This window comes from Plutella xylostella, chromosome 12, assembly GCF_932276165.1.
Source record: "Plutella xylostella chromosome 12, ilPluXylo3.1, whole genome shotgun sequence".
Classification (NCBI taxonomy): Eukaryota; Metazoa; Arthropoda; class Insecta; order Lepidoptera; family Plutellidae; genus Plutella; species Plutella xylostella.
This window is the reverse complement of record NC_063992.1, coordinates 2,429,582-2,454,551: the sequence shown is the minus strand read 5'-3', so window position 1 is coordinate 2,454,551 and position 24,970 is coordinate 2,429,582. Positions and strand designations below refer to the sequence as shown.

General features: G+C 39.5%; 5 protein-coding genes across 5 annotated transcripts; 3 read left to right on the top strand and 2 right to left on the bottom strand.

Moving 5' to 3' along the window:
- Nucleotides 1-1,510: 1,510 nt before the first annotated feature.
- Nucleotides 1,511-3,575, bottom strand: LOC119694033 (trypsin CFT-1). The gene is made up of 4 exons (XM_048624517.1): nucleotides 3,468-3,575; nucleotides 2,706-2,886; nucleotides 2,109-2,355; nucleotides 1,511-1,897 (listed from the first exon to the last, which is right to left on the bottom strand). Exons 1-4 carry the CDS (start codon nucleotides 3,508-3,510, stop codon nucleotides 1,568-1,570), a joined length of 801 nt encoding a protein of 266 aa, XP_048480474.1. The 5' UTR covers nucleotides 3,511-3,575; the 3' UTR covers nucleotides 1,511-1,567.
- Nucleotides 3,576-6,861: 3,286 nt separating this feature from the next.
- On the top strand, nucleotides 6,862-8,994 carry LOC119694031. The gene is made up of 2 exons (XM_038119427.2): nucleotides 6,862-8,422; nucleotides 8,798-8,994. The coding sequence occupies exons 1-2, from the start codon at nucleotides 6,903-6,905 to the stop codon at nucleotides 8,925-8,927; spliced, it is 1,650 nt and encodes a 549-aa protein (XP_037975355.2). The 5' UTR covers nucleotides 6,862-6,902; the 3' UTR covers nucleotides 8,928-8,994.
- Nucleotides 8,995-9,613: 619 nt separating this feature from the next.
- LOC105391088 (DDB1- and CUL4-associated factor 7) lies at nucleotides 9,614-16,509 on the top strand. Its single transcript, XM_011562496.3, has 8 exons — nucleotides 9,614-9,749; nucleotides 10,003-10,108; nucleotides 10,712-10,814; nucleotides 11,861-11,996; nucleotides 12,645-12,895; nucleotides 13,556-13,681; nucleotides 14,220-14,401; nucleotides 15,014-16,509. Exons 2-8 carry the CDS (start codon nucleotides 10,044-10,046, stop codon nucleotides 15,210-15,212), a joined length of 1,062 nt encoding a protein of 353 aa, XP_011560798.3. The 5' UTR covers nucleotides 9,614-9,749; nucleotides 10,003-10,043; the 3' UTR covers nucleotides 15,213-16,509.
- A 1,444-nt stretch (nucleotides 16,510-17,953) lies between these two features.
- On the bottom strand, nucleotides 17,954-20,749 carry LOC105391089 (ATPase family protein 2 homolog). Its single transcript, XM_011562497.3, has 2 exons — nucleotides 20,244-20,749; nucleotides 17,954-20,159 (listed from the first exon to the last, which is right to left on the bottom strand). The coding sequence occupies exons 1-2, from the start codon at nucleotides 20,575-20,577 to the stop codon at nucleotides 18,271-18,273; spliced, it is 2,223 nt and encodes a 740-aa protein (XP_011560799.3). The 5' UTR covers nucleotides 20,578-20,749; the 3' UTR covers nucleotides 17,954-18,270.
- Nucleotides 20,750-21,748: 999 nt separating this feature from the next.
- On the top strand, nucleotides 21,749-23,705 carry LOC105382169 (gamma-secretase subunit Aph-1). Its single transcript, XM_011552012.3, has 3 exons — nucleotides 21,749-22,155; nucleotides 22,434-22,607; nucleotides 22,797-23,705. Exons 1-3 carry the CDS (start codon nucleotides 21,934-21,936, stop codon nucleotides 23,124-23,126), a joined length of 726 nt encoding a protein of 241 aa, XP_011550314.1. The 5' UTR covers nucleotides 21,749-21,933; the 3' UTR covers nucleotides 23,127-23,705.
- Nucleotides 23,706-24,970: the final 1,265 nt, after the last annotated feature.

Sequence of the window (24,970 nt, the reverse complement as noted above, 5' to 3'; positions counted from 1 at the left end):
TCAAATATTGGTACCTGAACCAGGTTAACGTCGTCCGGTGGTCAGGCGCTTACTCGAATCCGTACAGGTTGGAGTGCGGGGTGGGGCAGGGGGGCTGACCTCACAAAAGCTCTTCAACCTGTACATGAACGCGCTGATTGAGAGGCTCAGCAGTACTCAAGTTGGCTGCCAAATTGGCGGAGTTTGCCTTAACAACATTAGTTACGCAGACGACATGGCACTGTTGAGCGCCTCAGTGGGCGGGTTGTCGGAGCTGATTGGCATCTGCGAACAGTACGCGCACGAACACGGCTTACTTTATAATGTTAATAAAAAACCGACTTCAAAAAACCACTAAAATGTAAGAAATAATTTAAGGTTTACACAAATTCTACTCGTATGTGACAGTACAAATATACCTAAGGAGGAACTGTTCTTTTTTGATGTTGGTGCAGTGACAAAGTAATCTGAAGAAATATGGCACCAATAGTGCACCAATATGGCATATATAGTGGTTTTTTGAAGTCGGTTTTTTATTTTTTTAAATTATTATTTTATTTTATAGTTTTTAGTTTATTTGCAATAATTTTCAATCAAAAGTAAGGTGCAAATGATACCAAAAAGTCCTACTAATCAATACGAATCATTCAAGCCTAAACACGAAGTAGTTGCTATATACTGTTGAGGAGTTCCACTGACTGCCTTCCGTTTCCATCATCAGATCAGCTCAAGGTCACCATCATATTTTTTTGTTATAAGAACTATATTTACGTTCTTCATTTCATTAGAATCGGTTAACATGTGCCCAAAATGGAAATTCATACCCTGTTTTTACCCCTTTACCCACCCTTGGGGGTGAGATAAAATTCTGAAAAAAAAATGGGACCACCTGGGAGCTCAATGCAATACAACAAAAAAAGAATTTTTAAAATCGGTCCATAAACGGCGGAGTAATCGGTGAACATACATAAAAAAAAAATAAAAAAAAAAAAAAAAAGATCCCGACGAATTGAGAACCTCCTCCTTTTTTTGAAGTCGGTTAAAAAGTGAATGCATGGTGTTTCAGGCCCGAGGTAACTTTCTACATGACATACCAGCCATCAAACTTAACTGAAATAAATGATTTGAATTTGAATTTGAATTGAATTTAATTTAATGTAATGAACCAACAATGAAGGAAGGGTTTCTAGGCCTAGTCCAGCACGCCTTGTGTGGGTTGTAGAGGCAACCCGACTGTCAGATATTCTCAAGCTGCCCGAAGGCCTGTGATTAGGCTTAACGACTGCTGCCGAAACAGCAACCGGGACCCACGTTTTAACGTGCTGTACGAAGCACGGAAGCGACCAGAAAACAACCACTTTAAATCAGTTACTTCAATGACGGTCATATTTAAACCAGTAAATACAATAAGGAGCATTAGGTATAAAAATTGAGTGTCATGTGTAAGTCTATCTTAATTAAGTATCTCGACCTTCGCTGATTGGTAAATTATGTCTCATTATGAATAAAAAACCGCAGTTAAAGTTTATAAATATCATATTTATTATCTCTGCAGAAGATGGAGTATAATATTACACCACTCATGTTATTAATTAGCACTTGCAACAATCCAGTCGCTAACGGCCCTGACATCCGCGTTCACTCCAGGGTACAGAGCCTCTGCACACCCTTCTCCCCACGAGGTGATTCCAACTACGATGTCGTTATCCAATATGACGGGACCACCGGAGTCTCCTTGACAACCGTCCTTGCCTCCCACGTCGAGGATTCCACTGCAGAACATGTTGTCGGTGACGTCAGGCAACTGGAACCATGGTGGCCGCTGCTCGTTGAGGAGCCTGTAGCGTTCGGCGCAAATATCCTGGTTGATTTTGTTCACCTGGACTTCTTGTAGGATCTCCGCAGCTGGACCGCCAACCTGCAGAAAGTAACAGAGTTAAGTATTTACGTTGAGTTGAGCCTGATATAAGAAGTTAGGAAACAGAAAGACGTAGCGTGAAGGCAACTGACGGAGAAGGTAAGGCGCTGACAGGGTCCGAAGTAAAAAGGAATAAGATATTGAATATCTATAAGCCTGGTAGGTACTTACAAAAAAAACACACAGTTGAAAACTCACAAAATATACTTACATACAGAGCGCCCCAACCAATCACAGTTAATTTAGTGTCATCTGCAATCGGGAACGCATTGGATGGGATGCGAGCAGCTCTGATGACTTCACTGTAGACGGCCGGTGTTGCGAGCCGCACAATTGCAACATCTTTGTCTAGTTCATTGTATTCAGGGTGGTTCACGTAAGAGGCTACACTGAAGAGGGTTCCTCCGCTGATTGAGGAGGAGCTGCCAAGCCTTACGCGATAGAGACTCGTCGCAAAACTAGAAAAACAGTAAAAATAATATTATAAACAGAACTTCGAGGTTGTAAATCAGTAAGTAAATAAAAGTACAACATGTGAGTGTGTCTCACAATAATTAAGGTGCATTTACTATAGAAGTCATCATCATCAGCATCCAAAGCACGCCACTGAATACGATCTAATAGCTTTCCGCATCCAATCATAACCAGCCACCTTTCGCAATTCGTCAACCCATCTAGCCGGAGGGCGTCCTACACTACGTTTGCCTAGTAGTGGTCTCCACTCCAGAACACGTTTACCCCATCGGTTATCGGTTCTACGACAGATGTATCCAGCTTATTACTATACTATACTAGAGAAGTAATTTACCCAAAATCGAAGCAATGCGCAGCGGACAGCACCACAGTATTACTGAGCAAGGATCCACCACAATGGGGATCCCAAATTAAACCGTCGAGTAGTTGGAAGTGCGCAGCAAACGGGTACTTGTTGATGGTGGTGGCGCTGCCGCCGATGATACGCTGCTGCGTCGGCTGCGGCACTGACGCCGCTGAAATTAAAACAAAAGGTTGTGAACTTGTGACTAATTAGGGCTGACTTGCACAAAACATTTAAACATAACTAATACCTATATATTATTTAATCCGAGTCCGAGTTGTTCTATGTTTAAATCTATCATTGTTTTGCTCTGACACTATGCTACAAAGCAAGCGAGCAATAGATTTAAATGCGTTTAAATGTTTCGTGCAAGCCACTTTTAGTAGTTGGACTCGCTTTGTCGTGTATCTATTTTTTTCTTTATGACTTCCATTTTTTTAGGTTGACTGGAAGAAATTGCGTTTAGGCGATAGGTTTGCCTTTCTGCCCAAACTCATTTTAATGTTCTGTATCTATTATTTGTAAAATATTTTTGTGTTTTAGGTATGCAATAAAGTGTATAAATTTATAAATATACCTATTATGTAGATAGTTGAATGGTTTTGGATTATGGGATATATTTATTTATTTATTTATTATAGGAAAACTTACAGCTAATTTGTTTTACATAAGAATTTTGAAATAGTGATAGATAGCCAATTACAAGTTTTCACTTATATAATTAACTATGTTCGTGACTAGTTTCTCACTTACCAAAAGCGACGCTGATCACCGTTAATATGATGGCGCACTTCATTGTTATGTTAGAAAATCTGAACAATGATCAATTTAGAAAGGGTAGTGCCATTTTATACCAATTATGAATTAACTTTATCAACTTGGGATCGGAAAAACCATAAGTATCTTATCAACCAAAGGTATTAGGGATTTCCTTCCTGTACTTAGGTATGAACTTTTCTAGGTAGTCAATCTCATTGAGATTAGATAGAGAGGGTATGGTGTCAAAGTGTGTAGGTATATGTATATTCTATTGAATTCTCTGTCGGAGTGTAAGTACCTGCTCCTGGCTCTGTCGAATGGAACGTTTGTGTATATCCCCAAGGCTTAAACTCCCATCCTAAGCTTGGACCATTTGCCACCACGTTGATCTACTACGGGATGGTGGGTTCATACATTTAGATGTGTAGGATCCCTCACGTTTTTCTTTTAAGTACCGTAAAAGCGATGGTAAACACACACATAAATTTTAAAGAATTCAATGGTACAGGGTCTGGAATCTGGAATCGAACCCGGCCGCGTCTCTCTGGCGTGAGAAGCGGGAGCTTACCTGACTGAGCTACCACCGCTCCATATAAGTAAGTGTAATTATTTGAGAGACATCTCTCGCATAACTATTGTTTGGGTTCCATGCCTTTAAAAGTATACGGAACCCATATACCTAAGATCACTTTGTTGTCCGTCTGTTCATGGCTCAGTCTCTGTGTCAAGATTAGTCTTTGTCTAGGGAGCGCGTGGAAATACCGAGTTGAAATTCTAACCTAAGTATTGAGTGAGGTCTACGCATATCTCTACTAATTAAATGGTCGTGTTTAGAAGTCACATGACCTTAAACTGCAGACGAAACTTTTAGTGTACAAAGCGCTTATTCTTCCCATCTTACTGAACGCTGCAGAAACGGTGCCTCTACAAACCAGACATAAGAAAACTGGATACATTCCAATACATTCCATATGAGATGTCTGCGCTGTATTCTGCGCATCAAGTGTCAAGACAAGATCCCGAATACCGACATTCTTCGTCAAAGTCAAAAAAATTTATTCATCGTATAAATATAAAATTTTCTGATGAACGTCAATTTTTACAAATTACTCTCCGTTCGGATAAGGGGGGGCTCTTTCTGTCGTACTAACATACCTGGCATGGAGGCCATGTTGATGAAGCCAGCTCAGATGGTGTGGACACGTCAGGCGTATGGAAGATTGCAGACTACCTAAAGCCGTGCTCTACTCAGGGCTCAGTCGCGGGAAACGGAACCGTGGCGGGCAGTACCTGCGCTACAAAGACGTGCTCAAGCGTCACCTCGTTGCTTGTGGCATGGTGTTCAAGACGAAGTTCGGACTTGCCAGCCACATAAGAGCACATAACAGAGTGTAGCAAGAGTCGCTGTTGTCGGATACGACGAAGAGGACATCACCTCTACTACTAGGTACCATACATGCATATAGGTACATAGGTACCTATTTGAATTTGGAAAGAAGTAAGTACCTAATAATTAATCAAATACCTAATACACATAGGATTAGGTTTTCCCTTGATTAAATTAAATACAATTTTAATTACTTATAGTTAAGTACTTAATATAATCTTACCTTCTAAGTACTACCACAGAATAATAACTAGTTCCAGGTACTGCTTTAATCCTCTTATCCCTAATCTGGGACTTAGGGCTCGATGTTATTCGTTGGGGCTCGCAGCAGTATCTTCCTCCATTCGGCTCGGTTTCACGATCGATGATCGAGTCCTCGCTAGTTTAGTCCTAGTTCTATTCTATTCTATTCTTTGTGGGTGTAAGTACCTGCACCTGGCTCTCCTGCACCTGCACCTGGCTCTCCTGCACCTGTACCTGAGAGATATTCTCCTTGGTCTTAACTACCTTCCTAAACTTGGACCATTTCCCACCACGCTGGACAACTGCGGATTAGTGGGTTCACATTATCTAGATAATGCTAAATCTAGATGCTACATGTCAGCGCCGGGATTCGAACCCGCATCTCTGGCGTGAGAAGCAGGCGCTTCCCCGACTGAGCTATCACCGCTCCTGACACTATTGCCTCTTTCTGCTCAGCGACCGGTGATAATTGGTATCAACTTAGAGACTTATTAACCAAAAACACCAAAAATCTTAGTGAAAGAAATATGCAAGAAGCCTACCAATATATCCTTCATTCAACATAAACGTTTGTGAAATCAGATAAGTCAGTAAAAAGTTATTAATTAATAATGTTCTAAGTTGTCAGCCATTTTATACCAACCAACCCCACTCGGAGTTACATAATACGGGGGCTGACCGGGTTCCATCCAACTCATGGCTTTTTGGTCTGCGCAGACCGGGACGGCATGGCAAGGAATATTCAACCGTAATATTATAGAAATATTTGTCATAAATTTGCTATGCTTTAAAATGATGCAGCTATACCTGGATCTTTTATTCGACGGAATTCTGACAGTTATCTACTTTTGACATGTCAGAGATCACAAACCTTTTTTAGCTGAGCCCTTTTTTCAATACGAGTCTGGAGGGCCACTACCAAAATCAAACGAACGAACGAACAAGAGCTCGGCTCTATCTCGTTGTATTAAGCGTGCCGATTGCGTGACAATTCTTGTTCGTTCGTTCGTCGATTTAGAGAGTGACCCCCCTGAGCTACTAAGTCTAAACTACTCTATACATTTTATTTGTTAGTGAATGTACCTATCCATTTCATTAAGTGCGGCGCTCCAAATTAAAAGGGGATATACCTACGCTGAGTAATAATTACGTCCCTTTACATCACAAAAATAATATACTTAATTAAAGTATAAATTAATAAATAAAGAAAAAATATAATTGATTATTAAAATATCTAATCGATTATTAAATAATAATAAGAGCGGTGGTAGCTCTGTCGGGTAAGCGCCCGCTTCTCACGCAAGAGATGCGGGTTCGAATCCAGGCGCTGACATGTACCAATGAGTTCTTTTAACTTTAAGTACAATATATACCATCGCTCTTACGGTGAAGGAAAACATCGTGAGGAAACCTGCATATCTAGATTTAGCACATCTAGATATGTGAACCCACCAACCCGCAGTGGACCAGCGTGGTGGGAAATGGTCCAAGCTTAGGAAGGCAGTTTAGACCTTGGGGATATGCACAAAGGTTCCACTCGAGAGAGCCAGGTGCCGGTACTTACATCCCCAAAGAGAATAGAATAGAATATCTAATCATTATTAAAACTAACCGATTATGATGATACTTAGACTGTTCAATATAAGCCATTAAAAAAAAATAGTGGCAATTGGTTCAATCGTTTCGGAGATATGCGTGGACAAACATTATAAACATCGGCGTCGGCATTATAGACGTCGGCGGGGGCGGGGGATAATGGCGCCGTTCTATTGGGCTCAATATGTAGCTTGGCAAACTTTATGCTCAAAGGAATGGTGAACAGGGAGGTAACGCCATTCTTGTATGGTGCATCTCTGTGCGCATTGATGAAAAAGGACGGTGGTATTCGGCCTATCGCTGTGGGCAGCGCGCTTCGTCGTCTGGTAGCCAAGCTTGGTTGCAATGCGGTAAGGGGCGTAATGTCCGCCCAATTACAGCCGCGACAGCTGGGTTTTGGCGTGCCGCTGGGTTGCGAAGCCGCCATACATGCTACTCGGGCTTTTGCTTTTGACAGGGATGGATCTGAGACTGTCATTTTTAAGGTTGATCTTGAAAACGCGTTTAACATGGTCGAGAGAGATGTGATTTTACGCAAGGTTAAAGAGCAAGTGCCTTCGCTATATCCATTTCTACACCAATGTTACTCCATGCCCAGCAACCTCTTTTACAGGAGCAGCCTTTTAGAGTCTCAGGTGGGAGTGCAACAGGGGGATCCCTTGGGCCCTTTACTTTTCAGTCTGGCCATCCAGGATGTCGTGTCATCGTTGCGCTCCCCTCTAAATACTTGGTATTTGGATGATGGCTGTTTGGGGGGGCGTCCCGAGGAGGTTTTGGAGGATATTGAGATTCTGATACGGAATTTGAATGCTTTGGGCCTAAGATTAAATCCGCAAAAGTGTGAGCTGTTCTCATGTTCTGGGCAGTTGTCGCAAAATGTGAGTGGACGTTTCAACGCTTTAGTGCCGGGTTTTGTGCAACTGGACAAGGCCCATTTTACCCTTTTGGGTGCACCCGTGTTCCCAGAGGGGGTGCCGAGTGTCTTGTTGTCCAAAATGACGGCACTGGCGGACACTAAACCACTCCTAGGTCAACTCTCGGCGCATGTGGCTCTGACGATTCTGCGGTCGTGTTTGTCCATTCCACGACTAACTTATACCCTTCGAACATCACCTGTATGGCTATGTGGCGTGGAGGCAGCGATGTATGATGAAGCACTGAATGATCTCTTGGGGGGTATCATTAATAGTAGTATGACAGAGCTTCAGTGGTCTCAGGCAGCGCTTCCAATTAGGCACGGTGGTCTGGGCATCCGCCGTTTGCAGGACACTGAGTTGCCGGCTTTTTTGGCCTCTTCGTCGGGAGTGTTACAGCTAGTCACTCGTATCCTACCATTTAATGGTGACAAGCTATGCATTCCTTACGCAGACGAGGCCTTGGAATTGTGGCGGGCACGTTGTCCTAGCGGCACGGTGCCGGAGCTGCCGCAGCGCCAACGGGATTGGGATGAGGAGATGTGCCGGGTCACGGTAGCTGCGCTTCTGGCACAGAATACAGGCGCGGAGCTCGCACGTCTGCGAGCGGTGTCGCAGCCGGAGTCGGGTCTTTGGCTGCAAGCATTGCCATCGCCGCAAATGGGGACGTTACTGGATGACGATTCCCTGCGTGTGGCGGTGGCGCTGCGCCTCGGCTGTGATATCTGTGAGCTACACTCATGCGTTTGTGGAGCGATGGTGGACCGACTAGGCCGACATGGCCTTCATTGTGTTCGCAGCGCGGGGAGGCTCTCTCGGCATCAAGCAATTAATGACATCGTCCGTAGAGCTCTCGTCACGGCTGGCGTTCCAGCGGTTTTAGAACCGCCGGGTTTATGCCGTAGTGACGGGAAGCGCCCGGACGGTCTCACTTTGATTCCGTGGGAGCGGGGCCGGTCCGTGCTGTGGGATGCGACGTGCGTTTGTACATTTGCCCCATCCCATGTAGGCCTAACTGCAGTAACCGCTGGTTCCGCTGCAGAGGCAGCTGCAAGGCAGAAGTGCATTAAGTATGGGCAGTTGATGGCTACCTACATCTTTGTCCCGTTGGCGTTGGAGACGGCGGGGGTCTGGGGTGAACAGGGAAGGGACTTTGTTAGGGCGATCGGTCGTCGCTTGAGGAGTCGGGGCTATGACAACCGCTCCGGGGCATACCTGATGCAGAGGATCTCCCTGGCTGTGCAGCGAGGTAATGCCGCTAGCATCATGGGCACATTTTCGTCGGTTATGTCTCGGGGCGGTTTATTGACTTAGTAGGTATGTAAGCTTAGTTATTTTTATTTTGCCTGTTAGTTTTAGTTATGTTTTGTATTTATTAACTGTAAATTGTATGGAAATGAGTCTATTTGTTCTATTTGTTTCACTGTATGTAAATACTTATAAACATACATACATCTATAAAATTTTGCAAGTATATTTGTTTGTTGTGCAGTCCCAATAATCTTACATAAGTATGTACCGAATAAAGAATTTTTTTTTGAAATCGATTAAAAAGGTTTACTATCCCTGTATTTAGTAGGAAGTGATGCCAGCTAAAGAATAAAATAAAGTAATTAATATGAATTCTATACATTATCTGTCATTTTATTTTTTTATTGCCCAGAAATGGATCCAAATTTTTCCTTTTTTCGGTTAAGAGCTTTTTAAGTAGCATCACTTTTGAAAAGTCAGAATTCCGTCGAATAAATGATCCAGGTATAGGTACAACTCAATACTCAATAGGTACTCAATCTTTTATTGCATCCATAGATGCAATAGATGCAACCCGAGTACGATACGATTAGTTTTAGTATATTAAAAAGAAAGAAAGCATTAATTTAAATTCATTCATTACTAAAATTAAATTTTACTGATAATACGTTGAAAACACAAATTTAATGTATCTTATAATATTTATTTGTACTTAAGAACAACGCGAAAATCTACCACGATAGCGTGTTCCGAACGCACAGCATTGATTTTGTTGTCATTTGTCAACGAAAATTGACAAATTACGAGACCGAGAGAAGTTTGTGTCAAAGCTGTGTTTATTTTTACGTGTGAATTATTTTATCCAATGATACAGTAGAAAGCAAGGTAATATCGTTCTTATAATTAGTAAATGCATTCAATGAATAAGAATTTACGCCTTTTCATGTATTTTTTGTCAGTTGAGGTTATTTCGGTACAAAAGGACGCACGCATTTTTTCACCTATTTAGTGGTATTTTACATCTAAAATGTTACTTTCTTTGTATAAAATACAATTTTAAACCGATAAATTGTGTAATCCAATAGTTTGGACTAAATTATAAACATAAATTGTAAAAAATGCCTTAATTTTTTTATAGCTACTCTTCATCTAAAAGCTGAAATTTATAAAGTCAACAAGATGTCGATGCCTCACAGCAGCTCTAGTACAACCAGCTCCAGTACCAAGAGGAAGGAAATATACAAGTAAGTATCACTAATTTGATCTGATTAGTATGTCTACGGCAAGCCTGTGTTTTGTATATGGCAAGTCCTGAAGATGCATCAACATGCGGAAAAAGGGCTTAATGAGAGTGTTGTTATGTTACACATAATAATACATAATAATAGTATGCTTGATGCAACTTACTATTTGGATATTACTCTACTCATACAGTGTAGCATTTCATAAAACACATTACTTGAGCAATTTTGGAGTACAACAGATTTTTAACTGAGCAGACTAAAGATAGAGCAGATAAAAAGAAAGTGACCACCTCTCGTATTAGATGAAACAGCCTTTCAAAAATGTGGGGTATCGGTGACCGCAATGCCAATGAAGTGGGCTTACTTGTGTGAATCTCTATACCTAGAATTTGATGCGTCTGTTTCATATTATGACGCCCAAAGGTGAATGCTTACCTTAAAGTGTTAGTTCCCTCAGCCATTGTAGATAAGCCAGTATGCATACCCACAACCGGGAAGCCCCCATCCCTTATTGTAGAGGTAGTGGATATGATAAATAATCAGAATGACCCCTTGATATTTTTAGATGTTGATTTTTATTAGAAAACAAATATTTGTTAACAGGTATCAAGCGCCATGGCCGCTCTATTCCATGAACTGGTCTGTGAGACCTGATAAGAGATTTCGTCTTGCTCTGGGCAGTTTTGTTGAAGAATACAATAATAAGGTAAATAAAGGATACACTTCTTTAACTTCTCAAAAAAAATCCTTTTAATAAAGGAAAATAAAATAAGAAGGGAAGTACAGTTCCCCAAAATTGATAATGCACATAGAAATCTTCGTCATTGTTCGGCAACGGTCGTATTCCCGAGCGTTAGAAAACTATTATGTATTTAGAGTGGTTAAGTGCATTTTCTTCATGAAATTTTAGTAGAATTATGTAATTGGTGCTAAAAGAGATAATTGATTTATCAGTAACGAAATTTGATTCGATAATTCATAATATTCCATAATATTCAAATTTACTTCGAAAATGTTACAGTAGGTACTTTTCAAGTGTCTTACTGAAGCTGATGTAAAGATGGATGAAAGAAGGTTTGAATAACACAAGGTTTATATTATAAGGAGAAATGGATTTCAAACACAGCTTTATATAAAAAAATTGAAATCTCAGTTCAAAAGTATTTACAGCACTGATTATTTCACATTAATAAAAATGTTTACATTAAAATCTCAGTTCAAAAGTATTTACAGCGCTGATCATTCACAATAATATTACAATTACAAACTTGGTCTTTTGGGTGTGGCTTTATTGGCAAAGTGAAGTCTATCAATGTGACGCATATTTTATTCTTAAATGTGCCTCATGATATGGCATCGTCAAAAATAATTAAAGTTGAAATTAAATTCACATTTGAAAAAAATAACAAGAACGATGTGTAATTGCAGCTCTTTATAATTCCACAAAAGTAATATTGATCTTGACCTTGAGACCCTTGACTGATCGGTGACAGCCACCGACCGCCCAAATTGTTTTCGATTATGTGTCACATGATATTGACTACTATTTCTTTCGAACAAGGATCAAAATGCAAGTGCTTTGTTTAAGGCACTGATTCGGGTGTTTCCGGGAATACGACAGTTTGCGAAGATTTGCATGCGCATTATTAATATGGGAGAACTGTACTTAAATAATAATGACACTTATTCAGTTCATAGTTCAGCCATAATTTATTTTTGAGTTGTAGAAAACTAAAATTATAACATTTCCAGGTTCAAATCATATCTTTAGATGAAGAGACAAGCGAGTTCAGTGCCAAGAGCACCTTCGACCACCCGTACCCCACCACCAAGATCATGTGGATCCCTGACAACAAGGGGGTGTACCCAGACCTGCTCGCTACTAGTGGTATATTTTGCATTATTCTATTTTTAGGGGACGAAATGTTGCTCTCCACTTTGGCTTCTTTGAGTGGACACCATTGTGCATTTCTTAGCCTGCTTCTAGTGATTATGTACACCTAAGACCAGACACCTGAAGAGGCTGCACACATGGGATAACCTATAAAAAGGGGAAGCAAATAATAAAGGGTGCCTGACAGTGGGAGGGCTACCTTACCAAGCCAAAATCTCTCAACACAACTACTCATAGTACACGTACTGATCGCATGTCTGCAAAATCATATTAAAAAAAATGTGAATTGAAGCAGCAAGTATGGAGCGGGGAAAAGAAAATCACGTTTATAGTAGATGGATATGCCAATAAATAGTTACAAATTCAGAACTATCAAGTTGATTAGACCAAAAAAAATATTTCTTAGTTTCACTGCTGAATCAAATAATTTCCCAAGAAAACTCTCTCAAACACTCTAATCACTCTATTTCTACCTCATGTAGTACAGCTTCATAACTAAACACTTTTGTACCTAGGCAGATCGTGAGTTTGGCACGGTACAAAACTGTTTATCTACTTATGTGGCTGACTGTACTTAGTCACATCTCTGGACACCCTACATGTGGAGTTTTCTAGCACTGACTTTACGCCTTCATTTTCCAGGTGACTACCTAAGAATCTGGCGTGCAGGCGAGCCATACACTCTCTTCGAGTGCGTCCTAAACAACAACAAGAACAGTGACTTCTGTGCTCCTCTAACCTCCTTCGACTGGAACGAAGTGGACCCCAACCTCATCGGGACGTCCAGTATTGACACAACGTGCACTATATGGGGCCTCGAGACCGGGCAGGTGTTGGGGCGCGCCAACGAAGTGTCTGGCCATGTAAAGACGCAGCTTATTGCTCATGATAAGGTGGGTTTTTGATTTATACCAATTTGCCGAACCTCGTATGGTCTCAGTAATTTTTGTTATGTTGTAAACTCATGGTGTAACTACAACTATACTAAGCTCTTATAATGAGAAGTTATTAGGAAATTAAGAGTAATTCATTGTTATTTTTTAATCTTGCTAACAACACTTATTAGATCTTTCTCGGGCTGTAAAACGACAGCCAATCAGCGAAATCGGACCAAGTTCTGTATATTCGCATGAGGTGAAGTTATTTACACTAGGTTCTTTATTTTAGTCTCGAAACTTGTATTTTCATAACCTTCATAATTTATGACTGTATGAAGCCAAAATAAATATCTTCAGGAGGTGTACGACATAGCGTTGAGACGCCCAACAATAAGACTATCGCATACTCTGTGTTGTGTTTTGTTCTTTACACTTCTGTATATTGGCATGGGATGTAGTTCTTTACACTCGGTTGGTTGTATCTACAGGAGGTGTACGACATTGCGTTCAACCGCACGGGCGGCAGGCGCGTGTTAGACCTACGTCCACCAATAAGACTATCGCATACTCTGTGTTGTCTTTTGTTCTTTACACTCGGTACTTTATACCTATCTGCAGTAGGGTGTAGTTATTATACCTGTGTAGTTATTTACACACAGTTCTTTATGTCTACAGGAGGTGTACGACATTGCGTTCAGCCGCGCGGGCGGCGGGCGCGACATGTTCGCGTCGGTGGGCGCCGATGGTTCCGTACGCATGTTCGACCTGAGACATCTGGAGCACTCTACCATCATTTATGAGGTGAGTTCTTTGCACCTATAGTTTTGTTATGGAAAGGTTGTCTGATGCCAGTCGAAAGTTCTGAATGTAACTGCTACTATCTACAAAATGTGAAAGCAACTAGATAGTCCAAATCTTCAAAATAAGTTAGTAAGCTAGTCGACTGCTGGACATAAGGCTCTCCCAAGAAACTTCCAAACTCTCTGTCATCGGTCTTCAATTCATCATCCAGCTCTCTGTCTAAGGCTCCTAGTACAGCGGGTGGCGCCTATTATTAGTTTCTACTCGAGAACTCGTCCACCACCCCTACCGTTACCCATTCTCTGATAAATATAAATATAACAGAGCCACTATTACATGCTTCCGGATTATGTTACGGTTCATTCACATAGCATAAATTTTATCGTATTATATATTGAGTATATACCTTATTAAGGAGTTCTAACAATATACCTACCGTATCCTGTAAAACAGATGCTTTGAAAACGAAACTTTATGTTATGTTAGTATCATAAGTATACTAGGTATACGTAATAATCATTCCCTAACCTCATTCCAGGACCCAGCCCACACGCCGCTCCTCCGACTCGCGTGGAACAAGCAAGACCCCAACTACCTGGCGACAGTGGCGATGGACGCGTGCGAGGTGATCATCCTGGACGTGCGCGTGCCGTGCACGCCGGTCGCGCGCCTCAACAACCACCGCGCCTGCGTCAACGGCATCGCCTGGGCGCCGCACAGGTTTGTTACTGACTACCTGGCCACAGTAGCGATCATAGGTACTCATATATCTTGGTTAGCTGGTCATAATTATGTTGAGGAGAATGCGCCCAACACAGAATAAAGGCAGAAACATATTTACGTCGTGTCGTGACGCGCCAGAAGCGGCTCAACAACCACCGCGCCTGCGTTAACGGCATCGCGTGGGCACTTCACAGGTGGGTTGATAACTGGCGACTGAAAAATCTGAAAAACCAAACGGCCGAGCCGATTTTCGTTTTTTTTAGGTCATCCCTAGGTAGTTCAAACGAGAGTAACAGAATAGTAAACATACACACACCTTCTCACAAACTTTCGCCTTCATTGTATAAGTGTAAAGTGTGATGTGATAGAACTTGTTACTGTTAATCAAGTACATAATAGGTTGCCTAGAAGGAGACGCTAAAGCCCTATCCATTTCTAGATAGCCATAAATCCATATTATGAAGATGCATTAATAAAATTTACTCCTTCCATTGAATCTCCGATCAACACTCCGATCTCCACAAACAATATTACACCTACTAATGACCACACTTCACATCCAACCTTTCCTTCAACAACAACCTACCAAACAAAACCTCCCCATTCCAGTTCATGCCACATCTGCACAGCCGGCGACGACCACCAGGCCCTCATCTGGGACATCCAGCAGATGCCGCGCGCCATCGAGGACCCCATCCTGGCGTACACCGCGGCCGAGGGCGAGGTCAACCAGATCCAGTGGGGGGCTACACAGCCCGACTGGATCGCGATCTGCTATAATAGGCACACGGAGATATTGAGGGTTTAAATGGGGAAGAAAACCAAACTTTGGCAGCACTATCGAGTGGGCCTTTCAGGTTCTGACCAATTACATTGTAGGGAAGAAAAAATGGCGACTGAACCAACCAATTAGAACTGGGGAATTGGGCCCACTCGACAGTGGCGACATCTGGAATTAGCTTTGCGTTTCCTCCCCATTTTTTCGTTTTCACATTTGGACTTCAGCGAATTTATTCGATTGGACGTTTAAATTTTCACTGAGTTGGTAGTTGACATCATTCAAAACTGAAAAAATATATAAATGAATGAATTTTAAGATAAGTGCACTCCTTAGCTTAGTTGTTGGCTGTTATGGCTCATAATTGGACTAGATTTATTTGACTAGCATCTCATTGGCCGAAACAGTTGCATACTGATCTGTTCTTTTTTATAGGACGAATACTGTAGTCACACCACTTTTCTTTGCGTAGGAGTATCATAATGAATAGATTGTTCTGTTCTTTACCAAGTTTTCTATTAGATGGCCAAACTTAGTAACTTATTTTTTGTAATCTGTAGCTAAACTACAAACACAAAGTAGAGATTTGTTATTTGTACCATACTTCATAACTCTGGTGAAACATAATTTTATTCTGTACCTAAATAGCAGAAATATGTTCGCTTATTGCGTTCATCTTCTAGCTAATGCAAATTTATGGAAACAAACACAATCTTGTGTGTAATTTAAAAGTATATATTTTGTGGAAGACTGAAAATTTATATTAAAACGGCATTTCCCATATTATTTAACTGATCTAACAGGTCAGATAAATGGATTTCATTATTTGGTAACCCATACAAAATAAGTCTGTAAACCAAACAGCAAGATAGTTAAGAATGGAGATAATGCTATGCTGTTAAAGCGGTAAAAAAATGTTGTTTGACTGATTTGTTTTCTCATATTATGGAGGCGAGGACCCTGAATATAAATAATTTGATGTGTATTTAAATTTATTGAAGTCTCAAATATTATTTAGAACAGGGTGGCTAACCGATTGACCGCTGGGTTTAGTCCAGTTGATCATAGGAACCATTATTTTTACTAATCTATGCTGATCTGTTTATCTATGATTTTTATAATGATTGGGTTGCATCAATAAAAAGTCGATCTTCGGTCTAATCCAGTTGGCCACCCCTGATGTAGAAGTTTAAGTAATGTGATTGGGAACTTTCTTATTTATATCAATAATTTATGTACGATAATAGCATACTCTGCATTTACCCTAATGACCCCGTTTGTAGGAGTGTTTCAAACCCTGTAGCGTGCAAATGTGACTAATTAAAAATACACTCTATAGTGTAGCAATAGTAATACAAAACCCAATTGCATTAAACAAAAACCTTATGGCTAGTTTACACAGTGTAAGTAGTTGCAGGCAGATATTAACAATGTCAGGAGCCATCTTATGAGGATATGACAAGAGACACCAAAAATGCAACTGTGCTTGCGCTGGAAGCGAGTAGAACAGTAAATGTGTGTATGTGCGAGGCGAGGACGCTTGCATACTTCAAACAACTGGTCTGCTTTTATTTATTGTATGGCTTCACTGGTTACATAAAATGCTTTTGACAGTGCATAAGAACGAGCCGCCAACAGCTGGTCTGCTTTGGACAGTACATTAGAACGAGCAAGAAAACTACTTTCAATGGATCTTTAAATATTCTAGATACTTCCATGCTGCCTGCTTTCAGCAGATTGCACTGTGTAAACTATCCATCACTGTACATTGAAAGATCGAAGACAAGATGACTTTGTCTCGCAAAATGTGATTGTTTATAAGAGAATAATTAGCATAATTTATTATTTAAACATTAGTTAAGTATAAACATAAACATAAACATAAACATTTCTTTATTGCAACACAAATAGTACAATCTAATCTAATGTAGCCCTGGTTCCTAAACTAGGGTAACCTGTGTGTCAGGAACCAGTTCCTTCCATTTGGTGGATAATTCACATTGAGTTACAGTAGGTATAAACATTAAAAAATAAAATTACTTAACGTTATGTAGTTACTTATCAAAAATCTATAAACATATCACTTATTTATAAGAAATTCGAATGGCAGGTAGTAGTAAAATAAAATGGAACAGTTTCTTAAACAGTATGTGGTACAGTCAGGGCAAAAATTGCAATAGTTAAATATTCAACTGCTTATAGTGATAACTAGATAAACAAAATATATTAATTTGGTTAGTAAGAATAAAAGTGAATAGGTATACTTAACTAAGTGAAAAGTGCACTGAATATTTTAATTAGGTATAGATATAAATTTTGATTAAAGTAAAAATACGAGCCATGTAGGTATTGTGTGTGAGATATGTGACGATCTGTTTAAACGATTTTAAACTTGTTAACTTTTTAAAGAATTGCAGCCAAATAATGCCTTTTGTTATTTATTTTATTACTTTTAAGAGATCTTCTGTAGTGTCGTAGTCGAACTTATTTAGCCACTCAATTATTTTGGTTTTAATTTGATAATTACTTAATTTCTTGGTTTTATATTTTAAATTTAGTTTATTATAGATGCGAGGTGAGGTGTAGGTATAGTGTCGTCTAGCAAAGACACTCTTGTAGTTTGGTACGGGGCAGTTATCTATTCGTTTAGTATTCAACGGTAGTGAAGGTACAGTTACGCGATGGTATCTCCTTAAACTCTGATATATAAATAGTTTACGCACACTGAGTATATAAGGTTTCTTACGTATTTAATAAAATAAATATCAGTATAAATAGTGATAAAATATTTGTTTTATTTTGAATAGATTTATAAATCCCTTAAAACTATGTAGGTAAAGTTTATCAATAGTAATGTTATATTCACGTAACATTCCTCTGTAATTTTACTATTTTATTGCTCACCTTACCTGCAGCAGAAGGGCAAGCACGGGGCGCACTTAAGACGTAACAAAAGTTCTCTGTCGCGTCGCGCTCGCTCTTGTGACTGCGCGATGTGAGTGAGCGAGCGCGGAACTTTTGTCACGTCTTAATTGCGCCCCGTGCTAGCTCTGCTAGCTTTCCGTTTATTCATAAGTCATCAGTAACTCTAACCTGACTTCTGCCCTAAAGCAAATTCGTCATAGATCTTTAGCAAATCATGAGGTGTTCTAGGCTTGAAATCTTTTAAGACATTCTCAAAATATTGCATAGTGACTTCCTTACAATTTATATCTGTCTCTAGAGCATTCAGCGCGGCTTCGTGACACACTGCCTCCAGCTCAGCACCAGAAAACCCATCAGTTTTAGTGGCGATCACGTGGGAATTCACGTCATCACTGACGCTCATCTTGCTCAATTTCAGCTCGACAATCTGCAACCTCGTTTCAAAATCCGGCAGCGGAACATAGATCAGTCGGTCCAGCCGTCCTGGCCGCAGTAATGCACGGTCTATTCGGTCAGGTCGATTCGTCGCCGCCAAAATAGTTACAGAATTCAGAGGAACCACTCCATCCAACTCTGTAAGCAGTTGTGCTAACACCATCTCACTATTACTTTGCTTCCCACCTCTTTCCCCACCCAAAGCGTCAACCTCATCAAAAAATATAACAGATGGAGCCACTTGACGCGCTTTTGTAAACAAATTCCTCACAGCTCTCTCAGACTCGCCAACATACTTGGAAAGCAACTCAGGACCTTTAATCGATAGGAAATTGAGTCCACTTTCGGTCGCCAAAGCTTTGGCTATCATGGTTTTACTACAACCTGGCGGGCCATACAATAATACACCACTTGGTGGTCTTATGCCTAAACGCTGGAAACTATCTGCATGCTTCAGAGGCCATTCCACAGCCTGTCGAAGTTTTAACTTTAGGTTATCCTGACCTCCAATATCTGACCATCGGACATTTGGAATTTCTATGAGTAATTCTCTCATAGCACTTGGCCTTACAACAGTTAGGGCAGCAACTATATCTTCTGTCTCTATCATTTCTCCTGATCTTTTGATACATTTCATAGATGCCTGAGTGCATAAGTTCACAAGGTCTGCAGCCACATAGCCATGAGCTAACTGTGAAACCGATTCTATTTCTTTTTCCGGTATCCTGTGTGGTAATTTTTTCAGTAAGGAATACAAAATTTCCCTTCGTCTTATTCTATCTGGTATTGGGATTTCAATCTCTTTATCCAAGCGCCCAAATCTTCTTAAAGATGGCTCAACTGCTTCTGGTTTTCTTGTGGTTGCCAATATAAAAACTCTACAATTTTCTTGGTGTAGTTCATCAATGAGGTTGACAAAAGCAGATGATATCCTCTTTTCTTGTTCCAGGCTGTTTGCTGTTCTTTTTGGGCAGACTGTCTCTATTTCATCAACAACTATGATGCTTGGAGCATTTTCTTTTGCTTTGATGAACACATCCTTCACACTAGATTCCGTTTCTCCCATATATTTGCTGAAAATAGATGATCCATTGATTTCAGTGCTGTAGCAATTGGTAGTTTCTGTTATATATTTGCACAATGCTGTTTTTCCTGCCCCAGATGACCCATACAGTAAAACACCTCTTGTAGGTTGAAAATTTGATGTATCTTTATTAAAAGAGAGCTTTATAAAAGTATTAATTTCCTCCAATATGTCATCCACACCACCAAGAGGACTTTGTTTCTTTTTTGGAACTTTAATTTCATTGTTTGAAGCTACATCCCATTTCGTTTCATCATTAGTGCTGTACCATCCAGACCTTTGATCATCCGTGTTATCTGATATTACCTCCAGTACTTCAATTTCTAATCGCTTACCAAAGTAGTAGTATGGTAAGATGCTTTGAGCAGAAACAAATGTGTTGAGGAAGTGTTCTTGTAGAAGTTGGGCAATATCTGCTTTTCCTTTGTGGTTTAGAATTTTTACTTTTACTATGGCTGCTGTAGTTATTGGTCCATTGTAAACCGAAACTGAAATTTTGTTGTCACTTTCATCACACCAAAGCCCAGTTAAATCTGAAAACAATAAATAACAAAATTATTGAATATTACATAGTATAAAATGGCTAACCCTATATTTTCTGATATTTTTCAACTTACGGCTAAGTGGCAACACAACAGCTGTAGGAGCAAGGGTCCTTGATGGCCACATTCGTTTCAATAGCGGCGGAGCACCGTGTTTTTTTATCTCTATGGGTCCTCCTATAACTGCATTTATAACCCCACTAGCCCCTGGGTGTATGACAATGGAATCCCTTGGCACACCATCCATGGGGTAGGGAATAGTCTCCACGCAAGTAAAGAACTCGCCATCCTTGATGTACGGACATTTTGATTGATCATTAGTGCAGTTTAACTCTTTGTGAAGCTGCAAATCCAGAACACTACATTTACACACCTCACACTCTACCCATTTCTTTGTTTTCGGTGGCATGTTTAGTTTAGCATATCACATGTAGGCACAATGTTATGATTATTGCCTATAGACCGAATCAAATAGGTGCAAAAAGTTTAAAAAACTCAATCAGAAGATTTAATTTTAAGGTTATTTTTCACGCTTCCTTTTGTTTTGACTTTTGGAACATGACATGATTGTGTGTGTGACATCTGACAGTTCTCACACTGAAGGCGCCGACCCACTAGCGAACGCGGCTTACGGACGCGGCTGTCAGCCGCGACTGATAGTGTGCACTGTCTTTTGGGACAGTTCATGCCATCGCTCTCGGACGTCTGAAAGCTGAAGGTCAGTCCAAGGTTATGTCCACGACTTACCCTTAAGTTGCAACCTTTAAGTTGCGGCTGACAGCCTAGGTCCGTAAGCCGCGTCCGCAAATGTGTCGGCACCTTAATAAAGAAGTCAGTGTCTTGGAGGGTAAAGCGGATACATACCCGCTTCAAAACAGAGTAGTTTTTTCAGATAGTTTGCTCTATCACTGTCACTGTCAGGATTATAGTATTCTGTGATGGTGCTGACTGCTCTCCTGTCAATAATATACTATACCGTCAAATAAAGATGTCATCGGCCAAATGGTGATTATTCTATTTCTATTTCACTTTCACTTGTCCAGACTTAAGAGGTGCGATAGAGAACAAAATACAACGCCAGCCATTGTACATCGCATCTTTAGTTAGGTAACTAATAATATACAAAACATAAAAGTAGGGATGTCGAGAGTGCAAAAAAATATCGATATTTCGATATATCGATATTTTATTTTATATCGTTACTGAAATCGATATATCGAAAAAAAAATATCGATATATCGATATATCGGTAGCTTTATAGGAATAAATTCTTATGAAATCAAATAATATGGAATTATTAAAAAACACTATTTTTTTACTGTCACTTTGTGCCAATGTCGTGTATTTACACTCTCGCTCGGTACACGGTTGCGAGCTAGTATCGCCGCATTACGTTGTGACGCCAACAAAAGGGTATTGTTAATGAAAAAATATCGATTTTGATACTTTTTCGATACTTGATTATTTATATCGATGTATCGATATATCGGTTTACAATATATCGTCGGAAAATATCGATATATTTATAAAAATATATCGATATATCGATACATCGATATTATTTCGCCATCCCTACATAAAAGTATAGTGAGAGTGAATTGTGATTATTGTGAATCATTTCTTTTCGATTTACAATGATTAATTAGCAAAGATTGTTTATCCAAATTAAGCAAGAGATTTTATAGACCGATCTAGCTAATAGACTGGATTTCGGAGCTGAAAAGTGGCAGTTATCCAGGAGTAAGCCAAATATAGTGAAACCAAGATGACTTTAGCAGAATTCTTCAGCTGTTCACTGCTGGCCTTCGGAGCGCCGGTTATCATGTTCGCTCTGACGATAGCTCATGACCCAGTCCGCATCATCATCATGATAGCGGCTGCGTTTGGCTGGCTACTAGCATTTCTACTCTCATCCCTGGTTTGGTTTGCTGTTGTGCCTTTGAGGTCCTATTTAGCATTTGGGATGGTATTTGCTATCATATTTCAGGTAACTACCCTTGATGTTATTGTTTTTAAACATCTAACCTTCCAAAATACTAACCCACCATTGCATTTTGTTCTAAATGTTGGCTAATGATGATAATCACTTTCATTCAACACATTCATATTGTGTATTGTTGTTTACTGTAGCCTATCTTGTTGTTGTTGACCTACTCTACAAGTCTAGACATGGCAAATCATCCTCTACAATCATGTTCTATTTAAAAAACTAACTATTACACAATTTTATAGGTAAATAACCTGACACTTTTCTTCATTTTACAGGAACTATTTAGATATGGGATGTATCTTCTTCTACGTAACACTGAAGCTGGATTAAAAGAGATCTCAGAAAACCATGATATTGGCAGCAACAAGATGGAGATGGCTTACGTTTCTGGACTTGGGTTTGGAGCTATGAGCGGTGCATTTGCACTCATCAATGTGCTTGCTGACTCGGTAATTTTTTATTTTTTTTAGAAATAAATGTTTTTTTTTACATGCTAAGAATTTCTGTACCAGCAAATAAATGTAATGTTTTCTTGTCACTGTTGATAAGATTCTTTTGGTTTCATAAAATTTCATATAGATTTTACCTGTAATAGACTCTTTTCTTACTAATAATCTAAACCTTTTCTATATTTTCAGGTTGGACCTGGATCTTTAGGCTTACAGTCTGGTACAGAATACTTCTTTGTCAGTAGTGCAGCGATGACCCTTTGCATGATACTGCTCAACACCTTTTGGAGTATCATTTTCTTCAGTGGTCTAGATGAAAGGAACTCATTAAAAATCACTTGGGTTATTGGTTCACACTTCTTTGTCTCTGGTCTTAGTCTTTTGAACCGCAAAGAAGTTTATGTGGCCACAATAGTACCGAGTTACATTGTGCTTGTAGCAACTGCCGTTATTGCGTTTAAATCTGCTGGCGGGACATGTAAAAGTTTATATCAAAGTTTCTCTACTAGGTCATCATAGGTCTAAGTAAGGTAGTGTAATAAGTATAAAATAATGAATAAGGGTAAATGACAGCCTTCTAGATAGCATTGCTTGTTTGTTGCTGAATGGCAACTTGTCACTATTTGATACATTAGTTAAATTATACACTCTTGCAGTTTTTATCATTTAAGTTCAGACAAACCCTGTCCAGTATGATTACTTTGTTATTAGGTACAATGTATGTTAACTTCAGAAACCATTCAAACTATGTACACACCTACCTAATTATACATAAGTTTCAGCATGAATTAGAAATGTTTGTAGGTGCAACACATTTGCTCAACTAATGAATACTTATTATGAACTAAAAGTTTGTTAAAACAGTACTGTAATTAATTAATTTCATAAATTGGTTATAGTTTGAGAGTAAGTGAGTGTAACAGCAGATCGAGATTGTATTAAATAATCATATTAATATTATTATAGTCTGAGATTAACCAGTAACTGTACTTTATTTATTTTAATTTAAACGTAAGCATTCCCTAGACTTAACTATTATTTTTAGAACTTTAACAACTTTTTTGTTTCATCTTTTATGTAAATAAAACACGGCAGCAACAAATTATTTTATTTCCCTGCACAAAATAAGTAAGTATAATATAGGTCCGGCCACAACAGCTAGGCAACAGAAACAATTATAGCCAGCTAAACTAAGTTAGTTAAGCTTAGCTCGCATAGTTGAGCCATTTTTGGGCTGTAAAATTAAGTATTTCTGTTGTTAAGCTATTGTGGTTGGACTTATAAGTAACTAATATTGTTATACTTTGTAATTTCTCCTCTTCATTCACATACTAGGTTCATTAATTACGGAAAAAATCAAAGATCTTTTACTCGTTGCCAAGTTAGCGGCATCGCAATAGACATTACCTGCTAATACCTAATGCCACTCAATTACACACATCTATCCTTATCAATTCGACTCATGTCCAGCTAAGTCCACCTAAGGACATCGCTTTCTTATTACTCAACGTCGAGGCGTCTAGGGGACGTGTGATATAATTTCATTGGCGCAATCGGTATGTAGGTTAGGAGGTACCTACCTATACTATTTTCGATTAAACGGGATAGGTTCGTGTGTTGTGTTTGTATCATAGAATAACAAGTACAACTAGTCTCGTTATTCTATGGTTTATATGAGTGGATGAATATCAAACTGCCATATGTCCACCTACCCGAAAAATTGACTTTTTGATTTGGTCGTGTTCCCCGTTAAAATGTCAGTTTGCCTATGCCCTTCAAGTTCCAATAAGTGCAAGGCATCCATGAGAAAAAAGCCGTTAAAAAAGTAAGTTTTTTTCAAATCCTTTTAAGTCTAACCGTTTCGCATTACAAATTTTCACAAGTCCATTCCGGCCAATCACAGAGCATAATTTTTTCAACATGGCGTCAGTCTTGGTGAGAATTTCGAGCCTGTGGTGTGTGCTCCCAGTGTTTTATAACGAATATGAATGAAAATGTTGAGGAAATTGTGATTGTGGACCCTGATAAAGCTCGGAAAAGGAACAGATTGAAGTGTGTAGCAAAAAAACGACAAAAAACTATGGCGAAGTAAGTTTAAAACCCCTTTTTTCCAACCCACGTGTCAATCACAAAGCATTTTCGTAGTAAACACAGGGCCGTATCGGGAAGAATATAATACGATAGGTAGGTACTTTTCTACCGATAAATTTTGGTTGATTAACTTCATTGTATTTAATAGAATATAGACTATATTAGTCTTACTGAGTCCGGCCCATGATATTAGTATTTTTCAAACAACTATAAGTCCTTATGTCTCATATCAAAACAGCATAAGTCTTGTATGGGCATATCAAACTGCTATA